Genomic DNA, 27,220 nt, shown 5'->3' on the forward strand with positions numbered 1-27,220 from the left:
ATATCCCAGATTGACTCAGAAAGGTTTTCTTTTTTCTACATTTATTTTTTTGACTCAGGATTCAAAATAAGGGTCAAACATTAGAATGCCTTGTCACTCTTTAAATCTACTTAAATATAAAGTAATTTTTAAGTCATATCCAGGATTTTGCTGATTGTATCTTCAGGATACCTTTTTAACATGTTTTCCCTCAGTTTTGAAATTCTCTGTAACCTAGGAGTTAGATCTGGGAGCTTGATCATCAGACTTAAGTTCTTTGGCCAGGACATTTCAGGGGCAGAGCTGTGCACTTTCTGTTGCATCATCTTGGGTGGTACTTAGATCAGTGGGCTTGTGTGTTGCAGGCAGCTTGAACTATTGATTATAAAGGACCCCATTAACCTTTGACCTAATGCTTTAAACAGTAGTTGAGGATTATTGCCTAAATCACTTATTTCACTAAGGTTGCTGCATCTCTTACTAATTTAAAAACATATAGAACATTCACATGGTTCAAAATTTAAAAGCTACAAAAGGTATGTTGTGATAGCTCTCCTGCTCTGTTCTTCAGCCACCTAGTTGCCACCAGAGGTAACCAATTGTTAAGTTTCTTCAGTTAACTAGAGTTTATGTGGATACCTGAGGGGACAATATGTCCATATTCCTTTAAAAAAAATACATTTATTTTTAGGGGGTGGGGAAAAGGAGAAGGAGAGAAACATTGATGTGCAAGAGCAACATTGATGGATTGCCTCTCACATGCCCCCAACTGGGGACCTGGCCTGCAACACATGCAAGTGCCCTGACTGGGAGTGCTTAGTCCACTGAGCCACACCAGCCAGAGCTACAATATATCCTTTTTTTTTTAAACGAAAAACAAACAGTAGTCTACTATACACTTATTCTTCACTTGCCCATCCTTTTTGTTTAACTTTTCAGTATATCTTTTGAGATTATTTCCTGTTAGAATTTCCTTATACCTTTTTGTGGCTACATGGTATTCCAAAGAGGATGAGTATCTACTTTATATGGCCAGTCCCCTGTAATAATCATGGTGTGCGCTGCATTACACTTTGGCATGTCATGCATGTATCCTAGAAGTGAAACTATTGGGTCAGAATGGTACATGTTGCCCTGGCTGGTGTGTCTCAGTGGATTGAGCCTATGAACCGAAAGGTCACTGATTCAATTCGTGGTCAGGGCATGTGCCTTAGTTGTGGGCAAGGTCCCCAGTTGGGGGCGTGTGAGAAGCATCCAAGAATAAAAAAATGTTCTCTCCCTCTTTCTCCCTCCCCTCTCTAAAAATAAGTTAAAAATTTAAAAAGTCATTTAGAAATTAAAAAAATAACGGTGTGTGTTCGTCATGTTGATAGATAGTGCCATAGTGAACACTCCCACCCATGGTGTATGAGAATTGAATTTTTATGTCTTTGCTAAGAGTTGCCAAACTTTGGGTCTTCGCCAGCCAGAGACTCGAAGATGTAGAAACCTATTTTTTGTGTGTATGGTTCTGACAGAGTTGTCATAAAGTTACTTCTTTGTTTAGGTATTCCCTGCCTTTACCCTCAGTTTGAGCTTGATGGGCAGGACTTCTGGCACTTTTCCACCCAGGAGTTACCCAAAACTCAGTTGTTTTATCTGGGTGAAGGTGCCTCCCAGTTGTCACATTAGCTTCTTCCAGCTTAATGCAGCCTCAGCCTAAGCATGCCAGGCCTTGATTTCTTGAGTGTTTTGTCCAGGAAGTCCCTAAGAAAGGGTGTGTTTTGTTTGCTGTTAGGTAATCTACATAAATATATTCCAAGTTTCTCAGTTTGAACACTGGCAAATAGCAATGTTGACTCATTAGTTTAACTTATGTAAAAGTTATAGAGCAGTATATTTCTTCACTGTTCACATTTTGAAAATAAATTGTTTCTCTTTAGTGAAAATATAATTAACCTTTTTCTTAAATTTTCTTGCTCTGTGATGTTTTATTTGACAGGTTTCTAGAACAATACACCATATCAACTAATTTCCAAACTATCTTTAACATACCAGATGTGACTAGTTCTGATTATATCTATTTTTTCTATCTTATAGATGTACAGGATAATAGTTATATTTTATAAGTCAGATTTCTTGGGTTAAAATCCCTTTCTGACCTTGGGCAAATGATTCATCTAGAAACTGGACTGGTCCTAACTGTCTCTTGAGTTCTGAGGATTAAGGTGTAGGGAGCCAAACCATAGGGGTCCTTGTTGTATCCTGATACCATCACTTAGTAGTTTGGAAACTGTTTCTCAGTTTCTTCATCTGAGAAATGGAGACCTTAAGAGTCCCTGCATGGCTATTTTGAGGCCCGTGTGGAACAGGCAACACTGCACAGGGGCACATGTTTGCTGTGACCATTCTGACAACATAGTCTTGCAGGCTTACTGATTGCTGGCCAGTGTCATTGCTGCTGGGCAGGCAGAGTCAGGAACAGCACAGACAGTCCTGTGCATGTGAAAGGACAGCCTCCTGCAGCAGCAATGAGACCTGTGTGCCTATTGTGTGCCAGTGCTGTGCTCAAGTGCCCTTAGTAGTTGATGTTTCATCTCATCACCCTTGATTTAGAGAAGCTGGATGACTTTCTAGTAAGTGGTAGGTTGTAATTAGGATTTAATTAATAGATTTACGTATCTTTTTAAAAAAATCATTTAGACTGATCTTTGATTAGGAACCACTCAAATTGAGAAGCCCATGGAAAAGAGGGAGGGGCAATAGAATAAAGAGTCATCTTTTCAAGAACCTGGCACTTAAAAGACATCCCTGGTGTTCTGCTTATTCTATTTGGTGGAGTTTACCATTTGATTTCTAGCTTATCAGGTGTCTGATTCAGATTCTTGACCCTGCCAAGCCAGTTTGGATTCTGCTTAAGATACAAGTGGTTTCTCTCATTGGTAAAGACACTGGCAGGGTTGTCAGACGTCTATTACCCACTCAGCTCTTGAAGGATGGATCCCTGGGTCTGTCTCAGGTGTGAGATGGCTCATTTGTGTAGACATTAGAGGGGCTCTGCACCAAGTCTCAGTGCCTGTCTGTAGTGAACCTGGGGCACCTCAGGTTGTTCTCTTAGAAACTTTTGTCCTCAGTGATGCAGGTGGTGCATGAACCGTATCAGCTCGTTGGTACTTTGATCCTGGCGTGTAGGCAAACAAATGTCAGTCGTTTGCTTTCCTGATTGTTTTATTTGAACATGGTGAAATATTCTGGTAGAGAATATTTGGATGACCAACAAACAGGGAAGAGGCCCTGAGTTCCAAAATCAAAAGCACCTTGATTTAATGTGAAATTTGAGGGTAGGCCTGGGTGAATGATGATGTATCCTGGGGGACTTCGCACTATCATAGAGCCTCTTCCCTGTCTTGACTTACTTTCAAGAATTGTATTTACTTCAAAAGAATATGTAAGATTTCTGGAGGAGACCATACCCTCTCCAGAGATCCTGCCTACTGTCCATTCCAGTGTCAACTGATCCTTGTGGCACGTTTTCTTAACAGCTGACCTGCTCTCTCCTGGCCATCCTTGTGGGGAGGGATATAGATTACCACCACTTGGCCTGTTGACCTAACTTTCATTTGCCTTGTTTTTATCTCCTCCAAATTTTCTTTTCTCTCTCTCTCTCTCTCTCTCTCTCTCTCACGCGCGCGCGCTGTCTCTCTCTCTCTCTCTCTCTCTATATATATATACACACACACACATATATATATATACAAACACACATATATATGTATAGTGTGTGTATGTGTGTGAGAGAGAGAGAGAGATCATACAGTCTGACCCTGACATCCATGGCTATCCTCATTTGCTTTCATACTTAACATGATGTTGACATTAGCAGGATGCTTTGTGGATGTAACTTAGGAGATGCTGCTTATCACTGATTGTAGCAAACAAATGATTTGCTCTTTGTATGTATGTGAACTTACGTTGGGGCCTTTGACTAGTATGGCACAGTAACTGCTTAGCATATGTGACATGTTGTTAATTAGTATTTTATTGTTTCCCACTAACTTTTCAGAATAAGTAATTATATTTTTAGAGTTTCTTTACCTTTATCTCTTTGGGTAAGTAGTATACCAATTTTCCTGCTACTTTAGACAGTAGGCAATGATTAAACTTATTCACAGCTCACAGTAATATTTGTTCTATTGTTTTGTTTTGAGGTGGAAGGGGGAGCTCTACCCTCAGAACATGAGGGGTAATATTTGCGTGGCTCACAAAGACCAGTGAGTACATCATCTGCATTTCCCACAGCTCACCAGAGGAGGGCTCTAACACCAGTCTTGGGCCAGCCTTTTCTGTCCCTCCGAGAACACTATATTCATTATGGCCAAGTGTTGTAATTTTCCTCAGTGTTTTCTTTGAAATGTTATTGAGGGATGGGGGTCCTTTTACAAATCTTGGAAATAAATAGACGAGAAGACCATGTTTCTGAACAATCATTTGTTTTAACAGAACCCCTTGATTTAATGTGATTATGGATGTGTTGGCTGGAGTGTAGTATAAGATCTTCCCACTGAACCTACAGGCTTTAAGAAACCAACCCAGGAGTATTTTCCTGTCGAACAAATGGGTTCTGAGATCGTACATGTAATTGATTCTTGTTCTCTGCTTCTCCTGAGCTAGGCAATGGATCACTTGGAGTCCTTTATCGCTGAATGTGATCGGAGAACTGAGCTTGCCAAGAAGCGGCTGGCAGAGACACAGGAAGAGATCAGTGCAGAAGTTTCGGCAAAGGTATACCTAGGAGGCTTTCGCCTTGAGTGATTGGTACAAATCACTGGTAAGAATTGGCCTGCTGACAGACTAATAGCTCACCATCAGTAATACTTACCACCGTGGGTATTTACAATAAAGAGGGAGGCTGTCAGGAATTTTTCAGCCCCTGATAACTACTGCTTCTGTCCCTCCCCTCCCCATACACACATATATATTTTTTAAGTTTGTTTTTTTGACATCCCACATAAAACAGGAAATGGGGGGAGGTGGGTAAATGGTTGAACTGTGGTACTGTACAGCCATATCATGGAATGAAGGTAGATCTGTATATAATTGGCCTGAGTGTCAGCTGCATTATGTTTCCTTTGCTCCTATTCAGTGGAACTGAGTCTGTTCGTTGTTTTTTTTCCTTTCAGTTTTGTAAAAGCAGTTGCAATTGCTAACTGGACCAAAGGTGCTATTTTATTTCTGAAAGTAAATACAAATAATTAGGCATTTTACTTACAGTTTAAGTTTGTGTATTTAAACCTATATGTTTTATTACCCTTACCTGTAAGATCGAATTGTGGTAGGAAACATAAAGAGAGACAGCCTGTAATAATGGCCAGTGTGTTGATCCTCGTACCCATAATGGAAGTGACAGAGATGTTGCTTATTTTATTGGGATGCGGTGCACAGGTATAGTTTATGGTCAGATTCTCAGTGTTGGCAGTAAGGATATCATCATTGTCAAAATTTTTATGTGATCCGTTCTGTTTCTTTTCAATGGAACAGACTGAATGTTTTGTGCAGGGAGACAAACATTCATTTTCATTGTATTAAAAACCTTTTGTTTTTAGATGTCTGCTTACCTGATATTCTGTTCCCTCAGGCAGAAAAAGTACATGAATTGAATGAAGAAATTGGAAAACTTCTCGCTAAAGCTGAGCAGCTTGGAGCAGAAGGAAATGTGGATGAATCCCAGAAAATTCTTATGGAAGTGGAGAAAGTTCGTACAAAGAAAAAAGAAGCTGAGGTTAGTGAGCAGAATGTCTTAGAGAAAAGGAAAATGGAGAAACTCCAGAGCGTTAACTATCTGTGCTGAAATTAAACGATGCCTCTGTTTTTGAATATTAGGAAAGGGTTAAAATAAGGTTATATATTGACAGGGTTGCAGTGCACACTTAGGTTTGTCTTCACTGCCTAAGATGAGTCACTTGCCAGCTCTGAGCATAATTCTCATTGTGGAATACCATCCTGAGTATTGAGCCATTGAAGTGAAGTAGTGTTAGTGAGCACATTCTGTCAAAAGGTCCCAGAGACCAGTTTTACTACCTGTTCCTCTGGCTGTGGTGTTTTTTCAGCTTGTGTGACTGGGTCAGAGTTGTGTTGCAGATTGCTGTAAAGAACGAAACTTGGGTGTTTTCAAGTGACGCCGCATCTTCGATAGATAGATCCTGTGCAGGTTAGCGTTGTATCCAAGTGGTATCGGCCTGGATTCCAGGCCAGGACACAGTGGCAGTGCGGAAGTGGGACAGGTCGAAGGGGTTCAGTGCTTCTATCACTGACAACCATTTTCTTTCTGGAATTTTTTTTTTTTTTTTTTTTTTAATTTTTAATTTTTAGAGGAAAAGGGAGAAAGAGAGAGAGAAACATCAATTTGTGGTTGCCTCTTGCATGTCTCCAACTGGGGATCTGGCCCACAACCCGGGCATGTGCGCTGACTGGGAAATTGAACTGGCCACCTTTCAGTTCAGAGGCTGGCAATCAATCCACTGAGCCATACCAGCCAGGACTGAAAATCTGGCAGTTTCGTCTTCTGTCCCAACCTCTACTGGTTTTTATAGCCAGAAGTTACAGGGTTTTGTCTTCCCTACACTGGAACCCTGGGCTGTGCAGTCTGGCCTGGGGCTGGTATCACTCGCCCCCAAGGTATCCCTCCTGATTTTTATCCCGCACTGTGAATGTGTTCCTCCTCAGCCTCTTGGAACCATAATGTGTCTCCTCACCTCTCAGCCTGTCTCTGCCCCTCCTACTCATCTGGATGAATGTGGCTTCTTTAAATCCTTGATTGTTGGACTTCCATACAGTTACATTTTCTGATAGTTTTGGGTCTTAGTTGTTTTGAAATTTAGGTGTAATTCTCTCTGGTTGTGCGAGGAGGCAAAGTGTGTCTGTCTATGCCTCCATCTTGATTGGAAGTCCTGTAGTCCATTCCTGAACATAAAAGAGAGACAAAAGAATTTATAATAGCCCTGGCTGGTGTGGCTCAGTGGCTTGAGTGCTGGCCTGTGAACCAAAGGGTTACCGGTTAGATTCCCTGTCAGAGCACATGCCTCAGATGCAGGTTGGGTTCCTAGTTGGAGGCATGTGAGAAGCAATCACACATTGATATTTCTCTCCCGTTTTTCTCTCTTCCCCTCTCTCTAAATAATAAATAAATAAAATCTTTTTTAAAAAAAGAATTCACAATATGTATCTGGTATTTTTGTATATAAATGCTTATATGCAATCACAGTAAAAACAAATTGGTGTCATGTGACAGTTGCAGGTGATATTTGTGAATCAGGTACCTTGAATGGCATTGCCATAGTGGTATGACTCATGTCATACCCGCATTTTACACCCATTTTATATCATTACAGAAGTCCTGTATAGGACTAAATCCCTCTATACTTAAATGGGAAATATGTGTTTAAATGTAACACAAATTTAGGTTCCCTGGGTTGCTGACTGCTCCATCAGAAAGGCCAGAGAGTCAGGAGAGATGCTTTGTGACCTCTTATCATACCCTGAGGCCCAGCTCTTCCTGCTTCAAAGAACCAGACAGACACCAAAGCCCTTTGGATGGCTCAGAGATTTATACATAGGCTAAAGTAATTTAAATGTGGACTTCACCACATAGATGTCTGCAGATAGCCTAGACAGGAGCAGGATGTGGGATACATGGCTGTTCGTGCTCAGGACTACTACCATTCTTGCCCCTGCTGCTGTCCCCATCACTGAGTGCTCCCAGGAGGCAGCACCACCTAAAACCATCGGCCCAGATGGGATGGTGTGCGGGAGGCATTGGTAGTGCTGGTCTCTCTGGTGGTGTGTACCTGTGGTGTCCTTTCTGCTCTTAGTAGCAGGCTTAAGAAATAGAACAGAGAGATCCTATGTACCCTTTACCCAATTTCTCCCGATGTTGTAAAACTCTAGTACAAAATTACAGAAAGGATATTGACATTGATACAGTCAAGATACAAAATACATTACCCTGTGGCAACAGATCCCTCCTGTTGCCCTTTATAGCCACACCTACTTCTCTGGCCTCTGGCAGCTACTAATCTGTCTTCCATGTCTTTATTTGGTCATTTCAAGAATGTTATATAAATAGTACCATACAGTATGTGACCTTTTTTGGGATTGGCTTTTCACTCAACATAATTAGACTTTATTTTGAGAGCTATTAGAGGGTGTAGACCCTGGCTGGTTTGGCTCAGTGGATTGAGCGTCGGCCTGCGAGCTAAGTGTCGTTGGTTCGATCTTCCAGTCAGGGCACATCAGAGAAGGAAAACTCTGACTCCAAAAAACCTCCGCTGCCTTGCGGCATACCTCTTCAGGGGAAAGGCTAAGGGAGTAAACCCCGACAGAAAATCCGGAGCCGGAGCCGGAGTCCCTAAGGCGGTTTGACGTTGTAGTCAACACCGGCAACTCCTGCGGCGCACCTGAAACCAAGCTGTATTGACTCCGTCTTTCCCTTGGATCCTTCAGCTGCGAAGAGAGGGGGGGTCTGCTGCATGGGCAACAGCAGACCCTCCATATCACCCTGCCCAGGCTCTGTAGCTTCAGCTTCACTGGAGAGGACACTCCAGCGTCATCGCAAGATGTCGATTCAACACGGGAGGAGACAGATACCGTGTCACTCCCGAGTCAGACTGCACAACCATTCTCGGCGGTGCAGATAGACTCTTAAGAAGCTACACCATCGTCTCTCGAGACGGACGGCTGCCGATGATTAGAGGGTGTGGCATTCAAAGTTTGAAAACTACTGAAAGGGAAAGAATATCACAAATATTTGTGTAGCCACCATATATTTATAATTTTTGCTTAAGGTTGTTTTTTTTTCTTTTAGTAAAAGATATAGCACATTATAATAGAAATGCAAGTTCTCAGTGTTTCACCTCTCCAGTTACAATTCTTTCCCTCTCTAGAGGCAGGCATTACTGCATGTAACATAGTTTTTAATTATGTCTTTATACTTTATTACACATATATACCCATAAACACTATGCATGTGTGTGTGTGGGGGGGGGAGTGCTTTGTGCTATTAAAAAATCCTACATATCCCTGGCCAGGTGGCTTGGTTAGAACATACACCAAAAGGTTGCAGGTTAGATTCCCAGTCGGGGCGTGAACAGAAAGGCAACCCATCAATGTTTCTCTTACTTCCTTCTCTCTTTCTCCCTTCCACTTGCTGTAAAATCAATAAACATATCTTTGGGTGAGGATTTAAAAAAATATCCAGTGTAAATTCTGCCCATAATATCCATGTCTTTCTTCCACTTTGGTTGTTAACTCAGCATTGTTTGTGAGATCTCGCCCATGTTGCTGCCTTTAGACTTAAATTTATTTAGCTTATTGCTGTAGCATTCTGTTTTAAGAACATAATGACTATCTGTTGGCAGTTTTTTAGGTTATTGGGGGTTTCTTGGGGTTCTTTTGATAAGTTTTATTTTTTAGAGAAGAGGAGAAGGGATGTAGAAAAAGGGAGAGAAACGTCAATTGGTCGCCTCTCATTCATACCCCAATTGGGGACTGAACCTAAGCATGTGCCATGACTGGGTATCAGACTGGTGACCTTTCAGTTTTCAGGACAATGCCCAACCAACTGAGCCATGCTGGTCAGGGTGGGGGTTTTACATCTTTAAAACGGTTGTATAGCGAGTGTACTTGCACTTGTTTGCTAATGCATGTAAGAGTGTTCTAGGACATAAACTTGGAAGGAGAGTTTTTAGTAATGGCACATAATGTCTGCCACTTTCACAGAGAGATCCCTAAGGTGCACTCCACATTAGTTGTACCAGTTTAGGCTTTTCCTACCAGCGGTGTATGAGAGTGCCTGTTTTTCTGTATCTTAGCCAGTTTAGTGAATGATGTGGTATGTTACTTTAATTTGCATTTCCTAGAAGATGTTTTGAATATGTGAATTAATAGATTACATACTTCAAATCTCCCTTTAAATAAGGATAAATGACTGTTGGAATGCATATCTTAAACCTGGATTTTGAAGGTGCATTTTGACTTAGGCACAAGCAGCAGTTACCATGTCATGGTTTAATTTCTTTCCTGTCTCATGTATTTTAAGTCTGAGTGAGTTATTTCTTGTGATTGAACTCAGGTTGTAGTGGCTACAGGAGGGAGTGTGTTTTGTTTTGTTGTCCACACTTTGAAGAGAGTATGTAATGTATTTGTCCTTCCAAATTTTATTTTTTGAGGTTGCACTGGGCTACAGTTTCTTAGACATTCGGACACAAATTCTGTGGAGAGTTCTTGAGTTTCTTGGTTTGTTTTTTGAAGGCCCCTGTTGAAGCTTCTCCTTTCTTGCCCCTTTGTTCCTCATAGAGCTCTGTACAGTGCCTAGCCGAGACCTGCCTTTACTTCTACCCTCTGAGAATAGGCATCCTGCTTGTCTGAGTGCTTTGAATTTTCTTTGTTGCTTTGAAACTCACTGTTGGTTCATTTCTTTTTCTTTTTTTAAAATTGATTTATTAGAGAGAGAGAAACATCATTTTGTTTTCCACTTTCTTGTGCATTTATTAGTTGATTCTTGTATGGGCCCTGACCAGGGATCAAACTCACAACCTTAGCATATCAGGACAACAGTCTAACCAGGACAACAGTCTCTAACCAACTGAACTACCCGGATGGGGCTGTTGGTTTACTTTTATTCTTTAAAGATTTTATTTATTTTTAGAGAGAAGGGAAGGGAGGGAGAGAAACATCAATGTGTTGCACACCCCCAACCAGGGACCTGGCCTGCAACCCAGGTATGCGCCCTGACTGGGAATCGAACTGGCAACCCTTTGGTTTGCAGGCAGACGCTCAATCCACTGAGCCACACCAGCCAGGGCTGGTTCATTTCTTAAATAAATGATGAGCATGGATGGAACTGGAGGGTATTATGTTAAGTGAAATAAGCCAGGTGGTGAAAGACAAATACCATATGATCTCACCTATAAGAAGAACCTAATGAACAAAACAAAGGAGCAAAATAGAACCAGAGGCATGGAAACAAGGAACAGACTGTCAGGGACCAGAGGGGCGGGGGCGAGGGAGAAGCGGGGAAAGGAGAAGGGTCTAGTCAAGGAATATGTATAAATGAGCCATGGACATGGACAACAGGGTAAGGATTGACAGTGGAAGCTGGAGGGTGGGTGGAACAGGGGAGAGCAACGGGAGGAAAATTGGGACAACTGTAAAAGAATGACAATTTAAAAAAGGCAAAAAAAAAAAATAATGGTGAGATTGAATTGGTTAAAAATACCAAGCTTTGAAAACGACCCAGTTTTTATTTATTTATAAGTCACTTCCATAGTTCCTTCAAATATTTTCATTTTGGAGTTGAATGTTTGGTGGCACTTTTATTACTCTATTCTCTTTCTCCAGGAAGAATACAGAAATTCCATGCCTGCATCCAGTTTTCAGCAGCAGAAGTTGCGTGTCTGTGAAGTCTGCTCAGCCTACCTTGGTCTCCATGACAATGATCGTCGTCTTGCAGACCACTTTGGGGGCAAATTGCACTTGGGGTTTATTCAGATCCGTGAGAAGCTTGATCAATTGAGGGTATGTTAATGCATTGTGTTTCTGGAAAAACCCGAGAAGTCTCATGATTGTCACATTTCCCTCTAGAAAACTGTGTGTTTTAATTCTCTCCAAGAACATGCCTTGAGTTTTATAGTAAAATGCTCAATTCATCACTTCATTCATACAGGGAACCTGTGGGGCCTTGGGTATTCATTTAGTCTGAACTCCCTTTTTATGAAAATAATGGCAGAGTCCAGTACAGGATACAAACGTCTCTTGCACATCTCCAAAATAACTTGTGGGGGTGGGATTTCTAGGGGAGGAGGGGTACTGGGCAGAGGGGAGCAAAGGGAGTAAAAATTGGAACTATTGTAACAACATAATCAATAAAATATACTTAAAAAAAAAAACTTATTAGGAGGTGGGAAAGAACCAGCAGTCTCTAGTTTTTCTCCTTAGACAGAGGCAATGCATGGATGATGATTAGGCTAGATGGGGAGTGACACATCCTGGCCCTAGCCTTGAGCCAGTTTAAGATGAGGAGGTGATTGTTTTCCTGGGTTAGGCTGTAAAATGTTTGACATGTTGGGTACAGAAGGAAGGTTGATCATGTTTTAGATGCTAGAATCTGACCAGAGTCTTCCCTGCTGTATATTGTGTGCTGAAGATGGGATGCTGGGAGGTAGGCAGGCTTTCCCTCCAGACACCTGAAATCTGGTGGAAGGACAGACACGTGGCACCTATAATAGAACACTATGATAATCAAGACTGAGACCCTTGGGTTCCTCTTAGGAAGTAGCAGTGGGTGGCAGGGCTCTGCATCTAAGGAGAGGTTCCCACTAGATGAAGGAGCTGAGGTGGCAGTGAGGATTTTCTCAGCACTGGTCTTGACACATTTTACTACAAAAAAAGATATAGTTTATTACACTTTTTTGTTTTTCAATTACAATTGTCCCATTTTTTCCCCCATTGCTTCCCCCACCCAGCCCACCCCTTTTCCCACAGTCATTTCCTACCCCGTTGTCCATGTCCATGTGTCATTTATACATGTTCCTTGACTAGACCTCTCCCTTACTAATATCCCCCTTCTCTCCCTCCCCACTGATAACTGTTATTCTGTTCCTTCTTCAGTTTTGTTCATTTGTTTGTGTTGTTCATTAGTCTCCTGTATCAGGTGATATCATACGGTATTTTTCTTTCATTGCCTGGCTTATTTCAATAAGCATAATTCTTTCTAATTCCATCCATGTTGTCGCAAATGACAGTTCTTTCTTTTTTTCTGTTGCATAGTACTGCATTGTGTAAATGTACCACAGTTTTTTAACCCACTCATCTACAGACGGGCACTTAGGTTGTTTACAGCACTTGGCTATTGTGAATACGGCTGCTATGAACATAGGGGTGCATAGGTTCTTCCGAATTGGGGTTTCAGGATTCTTCAGGTATAATCCTAGCAGTGGAATCGCTGGTTCAAAACGCAGTTCCATGTTTAGTTTTTTGAGGTAACTTCATACTGTTTTCCACAGTGGCTGCACCAGTCTGCATTCCCACCAACAGTGCAGTAGGGTTCCCATTTCTTCACATCCTCGCCAGCACTTGTTGGTTGTTGATTTGTTAGGATGGCCATTCTGACTGGTGTAAAGTGGCATCTCATTGTGGTTTTTATTTGCATCTCTCTGATGGCTAGTGATGTTGAACATTCTTTCATGTGTCTATGGACTCTGTGTATCCTTCTTGAAGAAGTGTTTGTTCAGGTCCTTTGCCCATATTTTAATTGGGCTGTCTGTCTTCTTGGTGTTGAGATGTGTAAGTTCTTTATATATTTTGGAGATCAGTCTCTTGTCTGAGGTATCATTGGCAAATATGTTTTCCCATATGGTTGGTTTCCTTTTCATCTTCCTGATGTTTTCTTTCGCTGAACAGAAACTCTTTAGTTTGATATAGTCCCATTTGTTTATTCTTTCCTTTATTTCCCTTGCCTTAGCAGATATATCAGTGAAAATATTGCTACGTGGGATACCTGAAATTTTCCTGCCTATGTTTTCCTCTAGGACTTCTAAGGTGTCACGGCTTACATTTAAGTCTTTGATCCATCTTGAGTTTGTTCTGGTGTGTGGTGTAAGTTGGTGATCTAGTTTCATTTTTTTGCATGTCCCTGTCCAGTTCTCCCAGCACCATTTGTTGAAGAGGCTCTTTTCACTCCATTTTATGCTCCTTTCCCCTTTGTCAAATATTAGTTGACCATATAGACCTGGGTTTATTTCTGGGTTCTCTATTCTGTTCCATTGATCTATATGTCTGTTCTTATGCCAGTACCAGACTGTTTTGATTACCGTGGCCTTGTAATGTAGTTTGATGTCTGGTATTGTGATTCCTCCTGCTGTGTTCTCTTTCCAGGTTGCTTTGGCTATTTGGGGTCTTTTTTGGTTCTATATAAATTTTTGAAGGATTTGTTCTAGGTCTGTGAAATATGTCATTGGTATTTTAATAGGGATTGCATTGAATCTATAAATTGCTTTAGGTAGTATGGATATTTTAATGATGTTGATTCTTCCCATCCATGAACATGGTATTTGCTTCCATTTATTTGCATCTTCCTTAATTTCTTTCTTCAGTGTTATGTAGTTTCCCAAGTACAGGTCTTTTATCTCTTTGGTTACGTGTATTCCTAGGTACTTTATTTTTCTTGTTGCTGTAGTAAATGGGATTTTTTTTTCTCGTTTCTATCTCTGATATTGGTGTAGAGAAATGCCTTCAATTTCTGAATATTGATTTTGTACCCTGCTATTTTGCCAAATATGCTTATTATATCGAGCAGTTTTTTAGTGGAGTCTGTAGGGTTTTCTAAGTACACAATCATGTCGTCTGCAAATAATGACAGTTTTACTTCCTCTTTTCTATTTTGGATGCCTTTTATTTCTTTATCTTGTCTGATTGCTGTGGCTAGAACTTCCAGCACTGTTGAATAGGTGTGGAGAGAGTGAACATCCTTGTCTTGTTCCTGATCTCAGGGGAATGCTTTCAGTTTTTGTCCATTGAGTATTATGTTGGCTCCAGGTTTCTTGTATGTGACCTTTATTATGTTGAGGTGTGCTCCCTCTATTCCCATTTTGCTGAGTGTTTTCATCACAAATGGGTGTTGTACTTTATCAAATGCTTTTTCTGCATCTATCGATATGATTGTGTGATTTTTGTCTTTCATTTTGTTGAAGGGGTATATTTATTGATTTATGAATATTAAACCATCCTTGCATCCCTGGGATGAATCCCACTTGATCGTGGTATCTGATCTTTCTAATGTGTTGCTGGATCCTGTTTGCCAAAATTTTGTTGAGGATTTTAGCATCTATGTTCATCAGCGATATTGGCCTGTAGTTTTTCTTGATGGGTTATTCCCTTAAGTATTTTGAAATACCCTTCTTTGTCTCTTTTTATGACCTTTGCTGTGAAATCTGTTTTGTCTGATTTAAGTATTGCTACCCCAGCTTTTTTTTCATGTCCATTTTCTTGGAATACTTTTTTCCATCCCTTCACTTTCAGTCTTTGTAAATCTTTTGTTTTGAGGTGTGTCTCTTGTAGACAGCACATATGTGGGTCATGTTTTTGTATCCATTTCGCTACCCTATGTTTTTTGATTGGAGCATTTAATCCATTGACATTTAAGGTTATTATTATGCTTTTTCTTAAAGCATTCCCTTTAGCATCTCTTGCAACACTGGTTTGGTGGAGATATATTTTTTTAGTCTTCCTTTGTCTGGGAAACTCCTTATTTCATCTTCCATTTTGAAAGAGGGCCTTGCTTGATAGAGTATTCTTGATTGTAGGCCTTTGTTTTTTATTGCTTGAAATATTTTTGACCATTCCCTTCTGGCTTGTAGTGTTTCTGTTCAGAAGTCAGTTGATAGCCTTTTCAGAGCTCTCTTGTGTTTTATTTGCTGTTTTTCTCTTGCTGCTTTTAGGATTCTCTCTTCATCTTTGAATGTTGCCATTTTAATTATGATGTGCCCTGGAGTGGGCCTCCTTGGGTTCATCTTCATTGGGACCCTCTGTGCTTCCTGGACTTGCATGACTTTTTCTCTCATCAAGTTAGGAAAATTTTCTGTCATTACTTTTTCAGTCAGGTTTTCTACCCCATGCTCCTCTTCTTCACATTCTTGTATCCCTATGATTCGAATATGTTTTCATTTCATGCTGTCCAGCAGTTCTCTTAAACCCTCTTTCTTCATTCCTTTTTAGTATTTTTTTTCATTTTGTTGTATTGTCTGAGAATTTTTTTCTACGTTGTCCTCTAACTCACTGCTCTGATCCTCTGCTTCATTTAGCCTGCTTTTGATCACTTCTGCTGTGTTCTTCATTTCAGAAATTGTATTCTTCATTTCTTCCTGGTTCTTATTGATAGTTTCTATGTCCTTTTTATGCTGGTGTAATTCTCAGTCAGTTCCTTGTAACTTCCCTGGAGTTCGTCGTAGTTTTCTTTGAGTTTGTCAAGTTCATTGAGCTTCCTTATAATCATTCTTTTGAATTCCGTGTCTGATAGTGGGCTTATGTCTGTTCCATCTATCTCTTTTTCTGGGGATTCCTCTTTACCTTTCATTGGGAGGTTGTTTCTGTGTCTCCCCGTGTTGGATGCTTCTTGTTTGTTTTTGTTTCTTAGATTTGTCTGCTTTGATTTCCCGCATTTGTGGTATGCAATTCTGTATAGGAGACCTGGGGGATTCAGTGGTGCAGTCTCTTTGGTCTCCTGCGCCTGATGCTCTTGGGATGCCCTTTATGCCGTTTGTTTAAGCTGTCCGGTTGTATTTCAGTTACTCTTTGGTGGATTCTTCCCTCTGGCTAGTTGATGGAGAGTTACTCTGCCCACCTTGTCTTGAGTTCTTTTGTGGAGATGCCAGTACAACCTTTGGGCGCTGTCTTCTTTTTCTGGATCCTCCCCTGATCAAAATTCCATGGGTTTCAAATCTTTTCTGGCTGGCCGGTTGTGAGGCGATCTAGCTTGATTCTGGGGTTGCTAGTCTCACTTACGGGCCTGCCGCCGCTCTGCTGTGACCCGCACTTAGTTGAGTCTCCTCCCCCCTGGTGCTGCGGCACCCTCAGCCCTCCGCAGGCTTGTCTAGCAATGCTGTTCTGCTGGTGGGCCAGTGCGCATAACAATAGTCCCTGCCCAGCCTCAAGTCCTGTATCTGCTCCTCCAAAAATGTCTCTGTGTTGCCTCCAAGCTGCAGCACCGGCCTGCGTCCCTGCCTGTATGCCTGCATGTGCCACTTGCCTGCCTGGGGTCCCTACCGAGTCTGCAGTTCCGCTGCAGCTTTCCCATATGGGCCCCTCTCCCTGGCTCAGTTCTGCTTTTTTGTTTGGTGGAGCCTTGATGCAAGTGCCCGGGGTGCAGAGCTGTCAGCCCAGGGTTTCCAGCCAAGGGAGTCCCCACCTAGACTCAGTTCATACAGTTTTCCCACGCCTCCGACTATTTCAGTCAAACCTTCTCGCTGACTTCTTCCGGGACTTTGCTGGTTGGTGCTCCCTTGGCAGGGGAAAGCTTCCAAGCAGATACCGGCTAATGTGCCGCAGCTGCCCCTTTCGGGTGCGATGCGGCAGAGGCACCGGGCTGGGAGGCCCAGCAACTTCGCTTGGAGAGCACGGGCTGAGCTTTCTGCCCCTCTCACGCCGCTCCCACACTCCCTTCCCTACTTGCCCTATCTGAAGTCCACACTCACTCACTCCTCTCCGTGTTAGTACTCCAAGTCCTTCCATGATGGGAGCAAGCAGACAACACTGCTACCTACTCCGCCGCCATCTTTTCTGCTCCGAATACACAATTTTTTGTAAAATTTTTTTTGTTCCCTCCTCATATGTGGCAAACTGTTAACAATTGTATATTGAGGCTGTGGCGAAACCGTCCATCTTGCAGGGAAAGCGCTGGGCTCGGGGCTCAGTGGGGCAGGCACTTCATTCAGTGGACAGACAGAGTGGCCAACGCTGAGCCTGACCCGCTCACTCTTTAGTAGCCCGGCTCGGCTCCCAGCCTCTGCCCTGTCATCCGTCTGTGCGTCCGTCTGTTCCTCCACCTCGGGGTAGGCAGGCATGACCCCCAGGGTCACTTCCCTGTCAGGTTGAGAGCTGTGCCGCTCTGCCGCCTGGCCAACCTCCCTCCCAGACATATTACACATTTTTAAGTCAGATTTTTTCTTCATAAGTTTATGGGTATCAAAGATGTAAAAATACTTTAGCCAATAGAACATAAATAACAATGTAGTGTCTAGTATCATCCCCATTAAAAAAATCTGCTTAGTTCTGGCTGGTGTGGCTCAGTGGATGAGTGCCAGTGTGTGAATCAAAGGGTCCCAGTTTCATTCCCAGTCAGTGCACATGCCTGGGTTGTGGGCCAGGTCCCCAGTTGGGGGTGCATGAAAGGCAACCACACATTGATGTTACTCTCCCTGTCTTTCTCCCTCCCTTCCCCTCTAAAAATGAATAAATAAAATACTTTAAAAAAAGAACTTCTTAGCATTTGGAAATGTCATTTCCATTTCTCCTATAAATTGTATTTCCATGTCATATCACTGATAATTTTATCCTGAAAGCTTTTTTTCTTTCCTTTTTTAAAAAAGATTTTGTATATTTATTTTTAGAGAAAGAGGAAGGGAGAAAGGGAGAGAAATATCACTCAGTTGCCGCTCACACTCCCCCAACCAGGGGCCTGGCCCATAATCCAGGTTGTGCTCTATCCAGGAGTCTAACCTGGTTACTTTTCTGTTTGCGGGATGACGCCCAACCCACTGAGCCGCATCAGTCAGGGCAAGCCTTTTATTTATCTTAACTGTATCTCAGCATCAGAAATGTGAATGTATTAAAATATTTTCCCTTGAAACCTTAAGAATTATTAACCTGATTTAGAAAGGAGGTACTACTTTTACAGTTATGAGTAGTATATAGTTTCCACAGAGAAGGAAAACTCTGACTCCAAAAAACCTCCGCTGCCTTGCGGCATACCTCTTCAGGGGAAAGGCTAAGGGAGTAAACCCCGACAGAAAATCCGGAGCCGGAGTCCCTAAGGCGGTTTGACGTTGTAGTCAACACCGGCAACTCCTGCGGCGCACCTGAAGCCAAGCTGTATTGACTCCGTCTTTCCCTTGGATCCTTCAGCTGCGAAGAGAGGGGGGTCTGCTGCATGGGCAACAGCAGACCCTCCATATTACCCTGCCCAGGCTCTGTAGCTTCAGCGTCATCACAAGATGTCGATTCAACACGGGAGGAGACAGATACCATGTCACTCCCGAGTCGGACTGCACAGCCATTCTCGGCGGTGCAGATAGACTCTTAAGAAGCTACACCATCGTCTCTCGAGACGGACGGCTGCCGACGACGACGACGACGACGGGAGTTCTGTGCCCTAATCAGAGATGGCTTCACTTACAGTAGACCCAGATGTGTTCACACCTCAAGGCTACAAATTGAAGTAAATGCTGGGGTATAAGAATAGTAAGACTGCCCTGGCTGGTGTGGCTCAGTGGATTGAGCGTCAGCCTGTGAACCGAGGGGTTGCCAGTTCCATTCCCAGTCAGGGTACGTGCCTGGGTTGCTGGCCTGGTCCTCTCTTGCATATGGATGTTTCTCTCACTCTCTTTCTCCCTCCCTTCCCCTCTCTGAAATAAAAAAAAAAAAAATTAGGCTTTCTTTGTCAAAGGTGGGTAGATTTTTTTTAGGGAGTAGGAAGGGTTTGGAAAGGAAATGATACCACACCACAGGCCTGTTCGCAGTCAGATCCACTTAGGAAGAGTGTGCATGGAAGAAGAGGAAGCAGATGTGCGGAGACTTCTATCATTAACCCTAACCTGTCCATTGTGTGTGCCTGCTCCAGGTACAAGGTGATTGGAGTCTCAGCCGTAGAGCTGCAGGTGCCAGACAGGAAGATTCTCCTACCTGGAAGATGCTTTGGGGAGGAGAGCTAGCCTGTCTCCCAGACATTACTGTGCCCTCTCTTCCTGGGGACATGCTCTGGCTGTAGTCCACACTGAGATTTAAAATCATCCTTCATGCCTTCATGAGTATAAGAAGAATGATTACCACTTGTCTCACTGGTTCTTACTTTCCTTCAGGACTTCATTTCAATAGAGAGATCAGGCCATTGAAAGGCTTTGAAAGGTGTTCGATATGGGGGATGTGCAGATTGGACATCGTGCTTTGTGCTAAGCTGTGCTGATCATGTTCCAGTGGTGCAGTTTCTTTTCTTTGGGGTTCACAATCAAGCCTGATGAGCCATGTGTTAAGGCTGGTGTTGAAAGCTAGTTGTGGAGTTTACAGTCTCCTTCCTCTGGCCTGCTGTCCCTATGAGGCCAGGTCTAAAGCTAACATAGCACTCAACACCTGAAGACAGCCTGCTCTTTGGCAGCAGGAGCTTGGCTCCTGACAGCAAGATGTGTTTAGTCAGACACCTGTTTTCTCTTTTACCATAAAGTTGTAAAAAACTTACTTTCTGGATTGATTTTTTTTTTTCAAGTAACATGATAAATTTCCTGTGACTTACAAGTAAATACTGCAGCCTTTTAGAATGTGCAGTTTGTCACTGTATAAAATGTAATGCTAAAAGATTTTTAAATTAGTTTTCCATTTTTCATTGAATAAGAAGTTTTTTAAATGATCATGTTCTTGTTTTTTAAGAATTTCTCTTAGATTTTTAAATTACCAATATTGAGATCATATAAGCATGCTTTGTTAAACAATATTCACACTCTAGTTTGTGTAACTTGTCCTTCTCTCATTTGCCAATTTCTCATTTATTTAGAAAACTGTGTCTGAAAAGCAGGAGAAGAGAAATCAGGATCGCTTGAGGAGAAGAGAAGAGAGGGAGAGGGAGGAGCGGCTCAGCAGGAGGTGAGTCCATGTGTGCCTCAGGAAACTCTTATTCCTTTCATTGCAGCATGATCAGTCCAGCAAGGTCTTGGCTGGCCCAGTAGGAACTGTTTGGGCCATTCTAGCTGCATGAGAGCTTTGATGACCTAATTCTTACCTGGGAAAGTGTAGGACCCCCCCCCCCCCCCAAAGAGCTAAAGAGTAGAAGACGGAGAGGAACCTATTACACCCTGACTCCTGTGGATGTAGCACTCAGCAAACGAGATAGGAGCATGTGTTTTCACTCTGCCATGTCTTGCTGTGTTGGTAGGGCTTTGGAGCTATTTAGGCTCTGGCTTTGACTTCAGTGATGTGCGGCCAGGGAGGAGGGTGGGACCTGCTGCCTTGTTATGAATAAGTTCAGGTGGTAGGGGTGGAATCACCAAGAACAGTGAGGAGCCAGCTGGGAGTCCAGAAGGAAGAGGTAGCAATTTGAATCAGGTGAGTATGGGATGGGTCCTGGTGTGTTCTGGGGCTAGAGCTGATAGGATTTGTTGGTAGTCAGTTGTGGACATGCAAAGGGGAATGGAGTTGGCATTATGGTTTCTGGCCTTTGGTGGCCACTTAGGGAGGTGGGGAATACTGGGATCAGTGAGGACAATGTGGGGAGTATAATTTGGCTCTGGCCATACTCAGTTTGAGATGCCTGAGAGACATCCAAGTAGAGATGTTGAGTCTGGTCAGAGTTCAAGGAAGAGACTTGAACCAGGAGTAGCTCATTGGACACAGCTCATTGTCCTTGAAAGGCCCAGAAACTGGGCTTTCTTGAAGGAATTCCTCAGTACGTAAATGAGAAAGAACAAATAAATATTTGTTGTACATTTTGTGTGTCTTTTCATTGTTTTAATTACCTAATATCTGATTATTGAGACTGAAACAGTATAAAAATGTATTAAGCAAAACATGCAACTCCCTTTTTACACAGAGGTGACCAATGTGGTTTTGGTCGTGTCTGTGTGCACTGGCACCTGGGGACACTCACCTGATTTCCGAGATCGTCCCACAGCAGATGTGTCCTTACAATGATGTGTAATAACTGAATATTCTTTTTTCCCTCACCTTCACCCTTTTCATTCACTTCCCCTCCACCCCTGCTTCTGTATCTGAGTTTGAGGTTTTTTATATTCCACATACAAGTGATATCATACAGTATTTGTCTTTGTCTGTCTGACTTACTTCACTTAGCATAATGCACTCAGGGTCCATCCATGTTGTCACAGATGGCAGAATTCCATTCTTTTGTATGGTTGAATAACATTCCCTTGTATGTAGGTATCGCATTTCCTTCATCCGTCAGTAGACGCTTAAGTTGGGGTTGCAGATATCTTTTTGAGATAGTGATTTCGTTTCATTTAGATAACTATAGTGGTCCCCCCTTCCTCATGGGATATAGATTCCAAGACCCCCAGTGGATGCCTGAAATTGCAGATAGTACCAAACCCTATATATGTTTTCTCCTATGTATACATAACACTTGACTGCTTCTCTTTGGCATATCCTAATTGCCAGCATGGCTCTGTAGCCATTAGTAAGTAGAATAAAGGTGACTTGAACACAAGCACTGCCATATTTCAGCAGTTGATCTTATAACCAAGATGGCTAATAAGTGACTATCAAGTGGGTAATATTTACAGCATGGATACGCTGGACGAATGGATGATTTATAGAAGAGTGGGATGCTGCAAGATTTCATAGTCTACTCAGAACCGTGTGCAATTCAGAACTTATTGTTTATTTCTGGGATTTTCCATGTAATATTTTCAGACTGAGTTTGGTTGTGGGTAACTGAAACCTCAGAAAATGAAAGTAAGGAAAAGGGGGACTACTTTACCTAGAAGTAGAATTGCTGGGTCATTGGTAGTTCTAGTTTTAATTCTTTGAAGAACCTCCATATTGGTTTCCATAGCGGCTGCACTAATCTGTCAATATATTCCCACCAAGAAAGTATCAGGGTTTCCTTTTCTTCACATTCTTGCCAACACTTGAAATGTCTTTTTGATGATTGCTAGTCTAAAAGGGGTGATATCTCATTGTGGTTTTGATTGGCATTTCCCGGGTGATCAGTAATGTTGAGCACCTTTTTATGTACCCATTGGTATTTTTATGTCTTTGGAAAAGTGTATTCAGATCCTCTGCTATTTGTTAATTGGGTATTTTTTCTTTTGCATTATAGGAGTTCTTTATATATTCTGGATATTAAGTCCCTATCAGATATATGATTTGAAAATATTTTCTTACATTTTGTTGATGATTTCCTTTGCTGTACAAAAGTTTTTTAGTTTGATATAGTCCTACTCGTTTACGTTTGCTTTTGTTGTCTATCCTAAAAACTACATTTGAACAAGTACTCTAGAGATCATCTTTGAGTATGTTTGAGTTTTTTATAAAATTCCATAGAGTTTTTGGGACAAAGGAATTTAATATATAAATAATGGTAGGTGTTACAGAAATTGCTTTCCAAGAGCCTTTATCAAGTCACCTCAAGCCACATAGTTTATTAGTGTCTTTTGTCACTTCCTTCTTAGCACATGTTGGTGGCAATCATGTAAATTTATGCTGTAGAACGAGACCTCATTGCAATGTGTATTTTTTGGATTGCTGATTATACACTATTTCCCAAGGAGCTCATGTGACCCTCATATGAAAGTGAGCCTATGTTTAGAACTTGAGATTTTTGTTTAACTTTTTGACTGTTTGCATTGCTCTGATATTACTTGCTGTAAAGACTTTTCAGAGCCAGTTGTTGAACTCAGGGTGCTGATCCTGTCCTTTTGCCCAAAGGCAGCTAGGAGCTGAGGGTTGGGGGTAGGCTTCATTCTGTGAGCATTGACACTTGGTGCTGCAGGCCTGAGAATGAGTGAACGGCTAGAAGATAACAGGTTTCTGTGGGAAGTTGACCCTACTTCACATCATGGATTTGGGGCACCTCCCCTTAGAAGTGAGGGATGGGGCTGTTTAGGAGAAATTGTTCAGTTTTTTCCTTTTCTTTTAGGTCTGGATCAAGAACCAGAGATCGTAGGAGGTAGGTTTCTAGATCCATTTAAGAGTTTGCAAGTCAAATGTTCTTTTCCACATGCATTTTTCTTAATACTTAACGTTTATAACTTCACAATTATTATCTGGTGGGTAGAGCTGGCTTGTGAAGGGCACGGATGCAAGGCAAGACTCAAGCGCCATCTCTTGGGTTGGTTGGGGCTTAGTGCAGCAAAAAGATCCACTGTCAGTGAGAGGGACAATTAGAGGGTGCTGCTGAGGTCTTTTGTGTGGCCAGGAGTTTCCTGGCAAAATGTTTTTGGGAAGCATTTGTGGGAAGGATCTGGCCATAATTCTTTCTGATGAATGATTAACTGGTGAGACTATGGTGAGCCCAAGTTCTAAATATATGGGAGAAAGGGGGAGATACCAGTAAGCATCAAGCAAAACGTGCTGAGAGAGGAGGGTATTTGGGGTAGGGTCACCACAGCCTTCAGAGCCTCTGGTCATCCACTGCAGGTCACGTTCCCGGGACCGGCGTCGGAGGCGGTCAAGATCTACCTCCAGAGAAAGAAGAAAGTCTTCCCGGTCCTGGTCCCGAGACAGACACCGGCGCCACCGCAGTCGTTCCCGGAGCCACAGCCGGGGCCACCGCCGGGCTTCCAGGGATCAGAGTGCGAAATACAAGTAACTACTCTGACTTCTTCAGTAGCTGCAACCAGGAGTGAGCCCCTTCTCTTTGTGTTCCCAGGGTCTGGTGGGGTCTGTCATCAGGGCCTGTTGGCCATACCTGTTGCTTAGGAGATTGGCTGGGCATCCGTGGGACTGAGGGTTGGGGCCTTAAGGAGTCATGAATGGGGCCCAGAGCACTGGGAGCCCTTAGCTAAAAGTAGCAGATGGATTCAGGGATGGGACAGCTGAGAGGCTGTGGAGGTGGTTACACATGGGGACAGCCCCCACTGGTGGTCTACCACACTCAGGGACTGCCCACTCACTGTCACTTAGATGCACAGAGCCCCTGTGATTTGTGTCCTGACCAGACCTGATTTACCTTTGTTGTGGTTTTTCTAAGGGGAATAAACACCACTTGTAACCACTGTTAGCACTCTTTTCATTGTGTTTTTTCATAATGGATCATATCCCAGGTGTAGATTTAAGTTATATTTTCTTTTGCTTCCTTTATATTATAGCTATTGTTAGAAAACTTTGCAAGTATCATTTTTTCGTGGTTATAGGTTGGGCATAAGATGGCAGTCCTGGCTGCCCTCTGATCTGCCAGGGAGCCTTTCCAGGTGTGGTGGGTTTTAGCCTTCCTTGATCAGGTGTTGAGGGTCCAAGTTGTTGGCACATGAAGAGACAGTCAGAAGGGAGACAAGAGCCTCTGCTGAGCCTCTGGTTCCCATTTCCCAGGTTCTCCAGAGAACGGGCATCAAGGGAGGAATCCTGGGAGCAAGGGCGGAGTGAGCGCCGGGCCACTGACTGGAGGCTTGAGAGGTCCAACGGAAAGACATCGGAGGAGAAGGAGGCTGGCGAGATCTGAATCCATACCCAGGCACTGTAAATAGTCTTATAAACGTTTGACACAGCTTGAAGTTACCCTTTATATTTGCTGAATACAACTCATCTTTTGTAGTTTAAAATTTCTGTTGTTTTGGAGCTAGTTGTGAGTTTCTAGAGATGAACAGAATTGCTCCTGTGTTCTTGGGTTATGTTTCATAGAATAAATAAATCTGACAGACTGCCTCCTGACTGCTGCTGTGGGGTCTCTGCTGTCCCTTTATGTTCTAGACACTTCACCTTCACCTTCCACAGGTGGTGGTGACACAGTAGGTGCTGTCTCAGTGAGCTTTGCTCACCTTAAGAAATTATAACTTAACCGTTGGACTGCCCTTTGACTTTGGCCATCCAGCACCCCCCAACCACCCTTTTCCCTAAAGACTGGAGCCAGGTGTGCCCAGCTGTCTGCTGATTGGCTGCTCCTGTCCTTTCTTGCGTGTCTGAGCTGCCTGGCTCCACCCTCAGTGTAGACCACAGGCTCCACTAGGGAGGAGGGAGGTATGCCATCTGCACACATTTCTTTAGGAATTTAGACTTGTCTGCTCTGCTATTAGCATGTCCTCAACCTGGCACTGTAGCTTGGGAACTACACTACCGTTTCCACTTCTGGAGTTACTTAGGGCAAAGGAAGACAGACCTTGGACAGTATCCATGTGACAGCAATGAGGTCCTCAGAGGAGGGGGATGAGATTGTTATTTGACTCGTGCTCAAGGAGGGCCAGCGGTATTATCCACGGTCTCTCAGCTCTTTGTATTGTGAGACCAGAATGAGCCCTTCTGGAAGGATAACTGGGAGTTCTTTCCCTTCTTCACTTTAGGGAGGTTTTTGGTTTATTTTGGGAAGGAGCTTCTGGTGGCCGCGTTATGAAAACAGCCCTCACCCCTTCTGCACAAAGACTGACTCAGTGGTCACTGGATCTGAATCTTGTGGCTACCAGCACGCTATTGCAGCTGATGGTGCTGCTCTGGGCTCTCCTGCTGTAGTCTGTCCCCTTCTTAGAGGTTGTGCAGGTAGGTGAACTGCTCTGCTAGCCTGTGACATAACTTTTCTCTGGCTGGGGAAGGAATGCAGTGTCACGAGGGTGTCCTTCCACCCAAGGGGCACTACCCCTGCCTGCAGCTTAGGCTGGGCCAGAACAAAAGCAACCTCATGGAGACTGCTTGGTGTGGACACCAAGCTAGTTGGGTAGAGGAATGCTGCCCTCTTTGGGTTTGGGACGTGTATATAAATTGGTGGAAAGCCTTGAGTGGGTTAAGGGTGGTCCTGGGATAGGAGGGGAGAGGCAGAGGGAATGAGAGCTGAGGTCTTGGATTCCTGACTCACTTGTATAGCCTGACCTGTGACCGGCAGGGGCTAGACTGAAGCTGGCAGAGGACACTCTAGTTTGGGCAGCGTGGGTGGGTGAGTAGAGGGTACACAGCTGGGATATTGGGCTATAGAAGTACCTCCCATCTCCTCCATCCCCTGGAGATTGGGATTTCTTTTTATTATAGCAAAATACATGTAAAATTTACTATGTTAACAATTTGTAAGTACATTTTAGTGGCATTAAGTGAATTCATGTATTGTGCATGGAGGGATGGTGGTTTGAAAACACAGAGGGATGGTGGCTTGAAAACACAGAGAGATGTCTCTGGATTTAGGAATAGGCCTGGGGTCTCAGCCAGAAGGCAGGTGGGGCTGAGATCAAGGCAGCCCTGAAAAGGCTTGGAGGGCTGCATCTGCTCCCTGAACACCTGGCCTGACCAGTTGATCCAGGACCAGATGGTCCGAGCCCTTGTGCTGGGAGCACGGGGTCCAGACATGTTGCCTAGCTCTTCCAACCCTAGTGCTGAAGGTACCCACCTACCTGCCCCTAGTGTATTCCAGGCCCTTGAGTCTCACGGGCTCTAAGTAGCTTATCGAGCTCCTGGATGCCGACAGAGCAGCGGACAGCAGTCCTGTTCTCATGAGTGGGTACGTAGGAGGTCAGACTCTGGGGGCAATGCACAACATGGCATGGGCTGCTCTGAGGGTGACACAGTCCCCCAAATCCCCCTTGGGTCCCAGCAGAGGGGAGTTCCCAGATGGAAGCTGGGGTGGCATGGCACAGAGGGTGCCAAGAGGATATCACCCATATACCATGAGGGACCTTGGGTCCAGAGAGGGCCCACCCTACATTGAGTCTTCTGTAAAACTGTTAAAATATGGGAAATATTTAAAGAAATGGATAACATTGCAGTCCCTGAGGAGAGGTGAGTGGGCAGAGCTAACATGTATGGATCTTCCAGGTGCCCAAGGTCTTGATAGATTCCAGGCCCCTTAGATCCACCT

The 27,220-nt window shown here is 43.3% G+C and overlaps 1 protein-coding gene across 5 annotated transcripts in view; it reads left to right on the forward strand.

Annotated features, from left to right (window-relative positions):
* Positions 1 to 25,098, forward strand: part of LUC7L (LUC7 like) — a 40,301-nt gene extending 15,203 nt beyond the window's left edge. For 4 of the 5 annotated variants that reach the window (XM_090277402.1, XM_090277406.1, XM_090277403.1 and 1 more), the window contains 7 exons: positions 4,630 to 4,740; positions 5,594 to 5,737; positions 11,353 to 11,529; positions 20,270 to 20,358; positions 23,369 to 23,398; positions 23,869 to 24,036; positions 24,760 to 25,098. In XM_090277402.1, coding sequence (XP_090133528.1) covers positions 4,630 to 4,740; positions 5,594 to 5,737; positions 11,353 to 11,529; positions 20,270 to 20,358; positions 23,369 to 23,398; positions 23,869 to 24,036; positions 24,760 to 24,889 — 849 coding nt within the window. In that variant the 3' untranslated portion in view covers positions 24,890 to 25,098. Of the gene's footprint in view, positions 1 to 4,629; positions 4,741 to 5,593; positions 5,738 to 11,352; positions 11,530 to 20,269; positions 20,359 to 23,368; positions 23,399 to 23,868; positions 24,074 to 24,759 lie in introns of all 5 variants that reach the window. The other variant, XM_090277404.1, reaches the window with a different exon arrangement.
* Positions 25,099 to 27,220: the final 2,122 nt, after the last annotated feature.

The sequence above is a fragment of the Furipterus horrens genome, unplaced genomic scaffold (genome assembly GCF_987537825.1).
Source record: "Furipterus horrens unplaced genomic scaffold, mFurHor1.1.pri manual_scaffold_5, whole genome shotgun sequence".
Lineage (NCBI taxonomy): Eukaryota > Metazoa > Chordata > Mammalia > Chiroptera > Furipteridae > Furipterus > Furipterus horrens.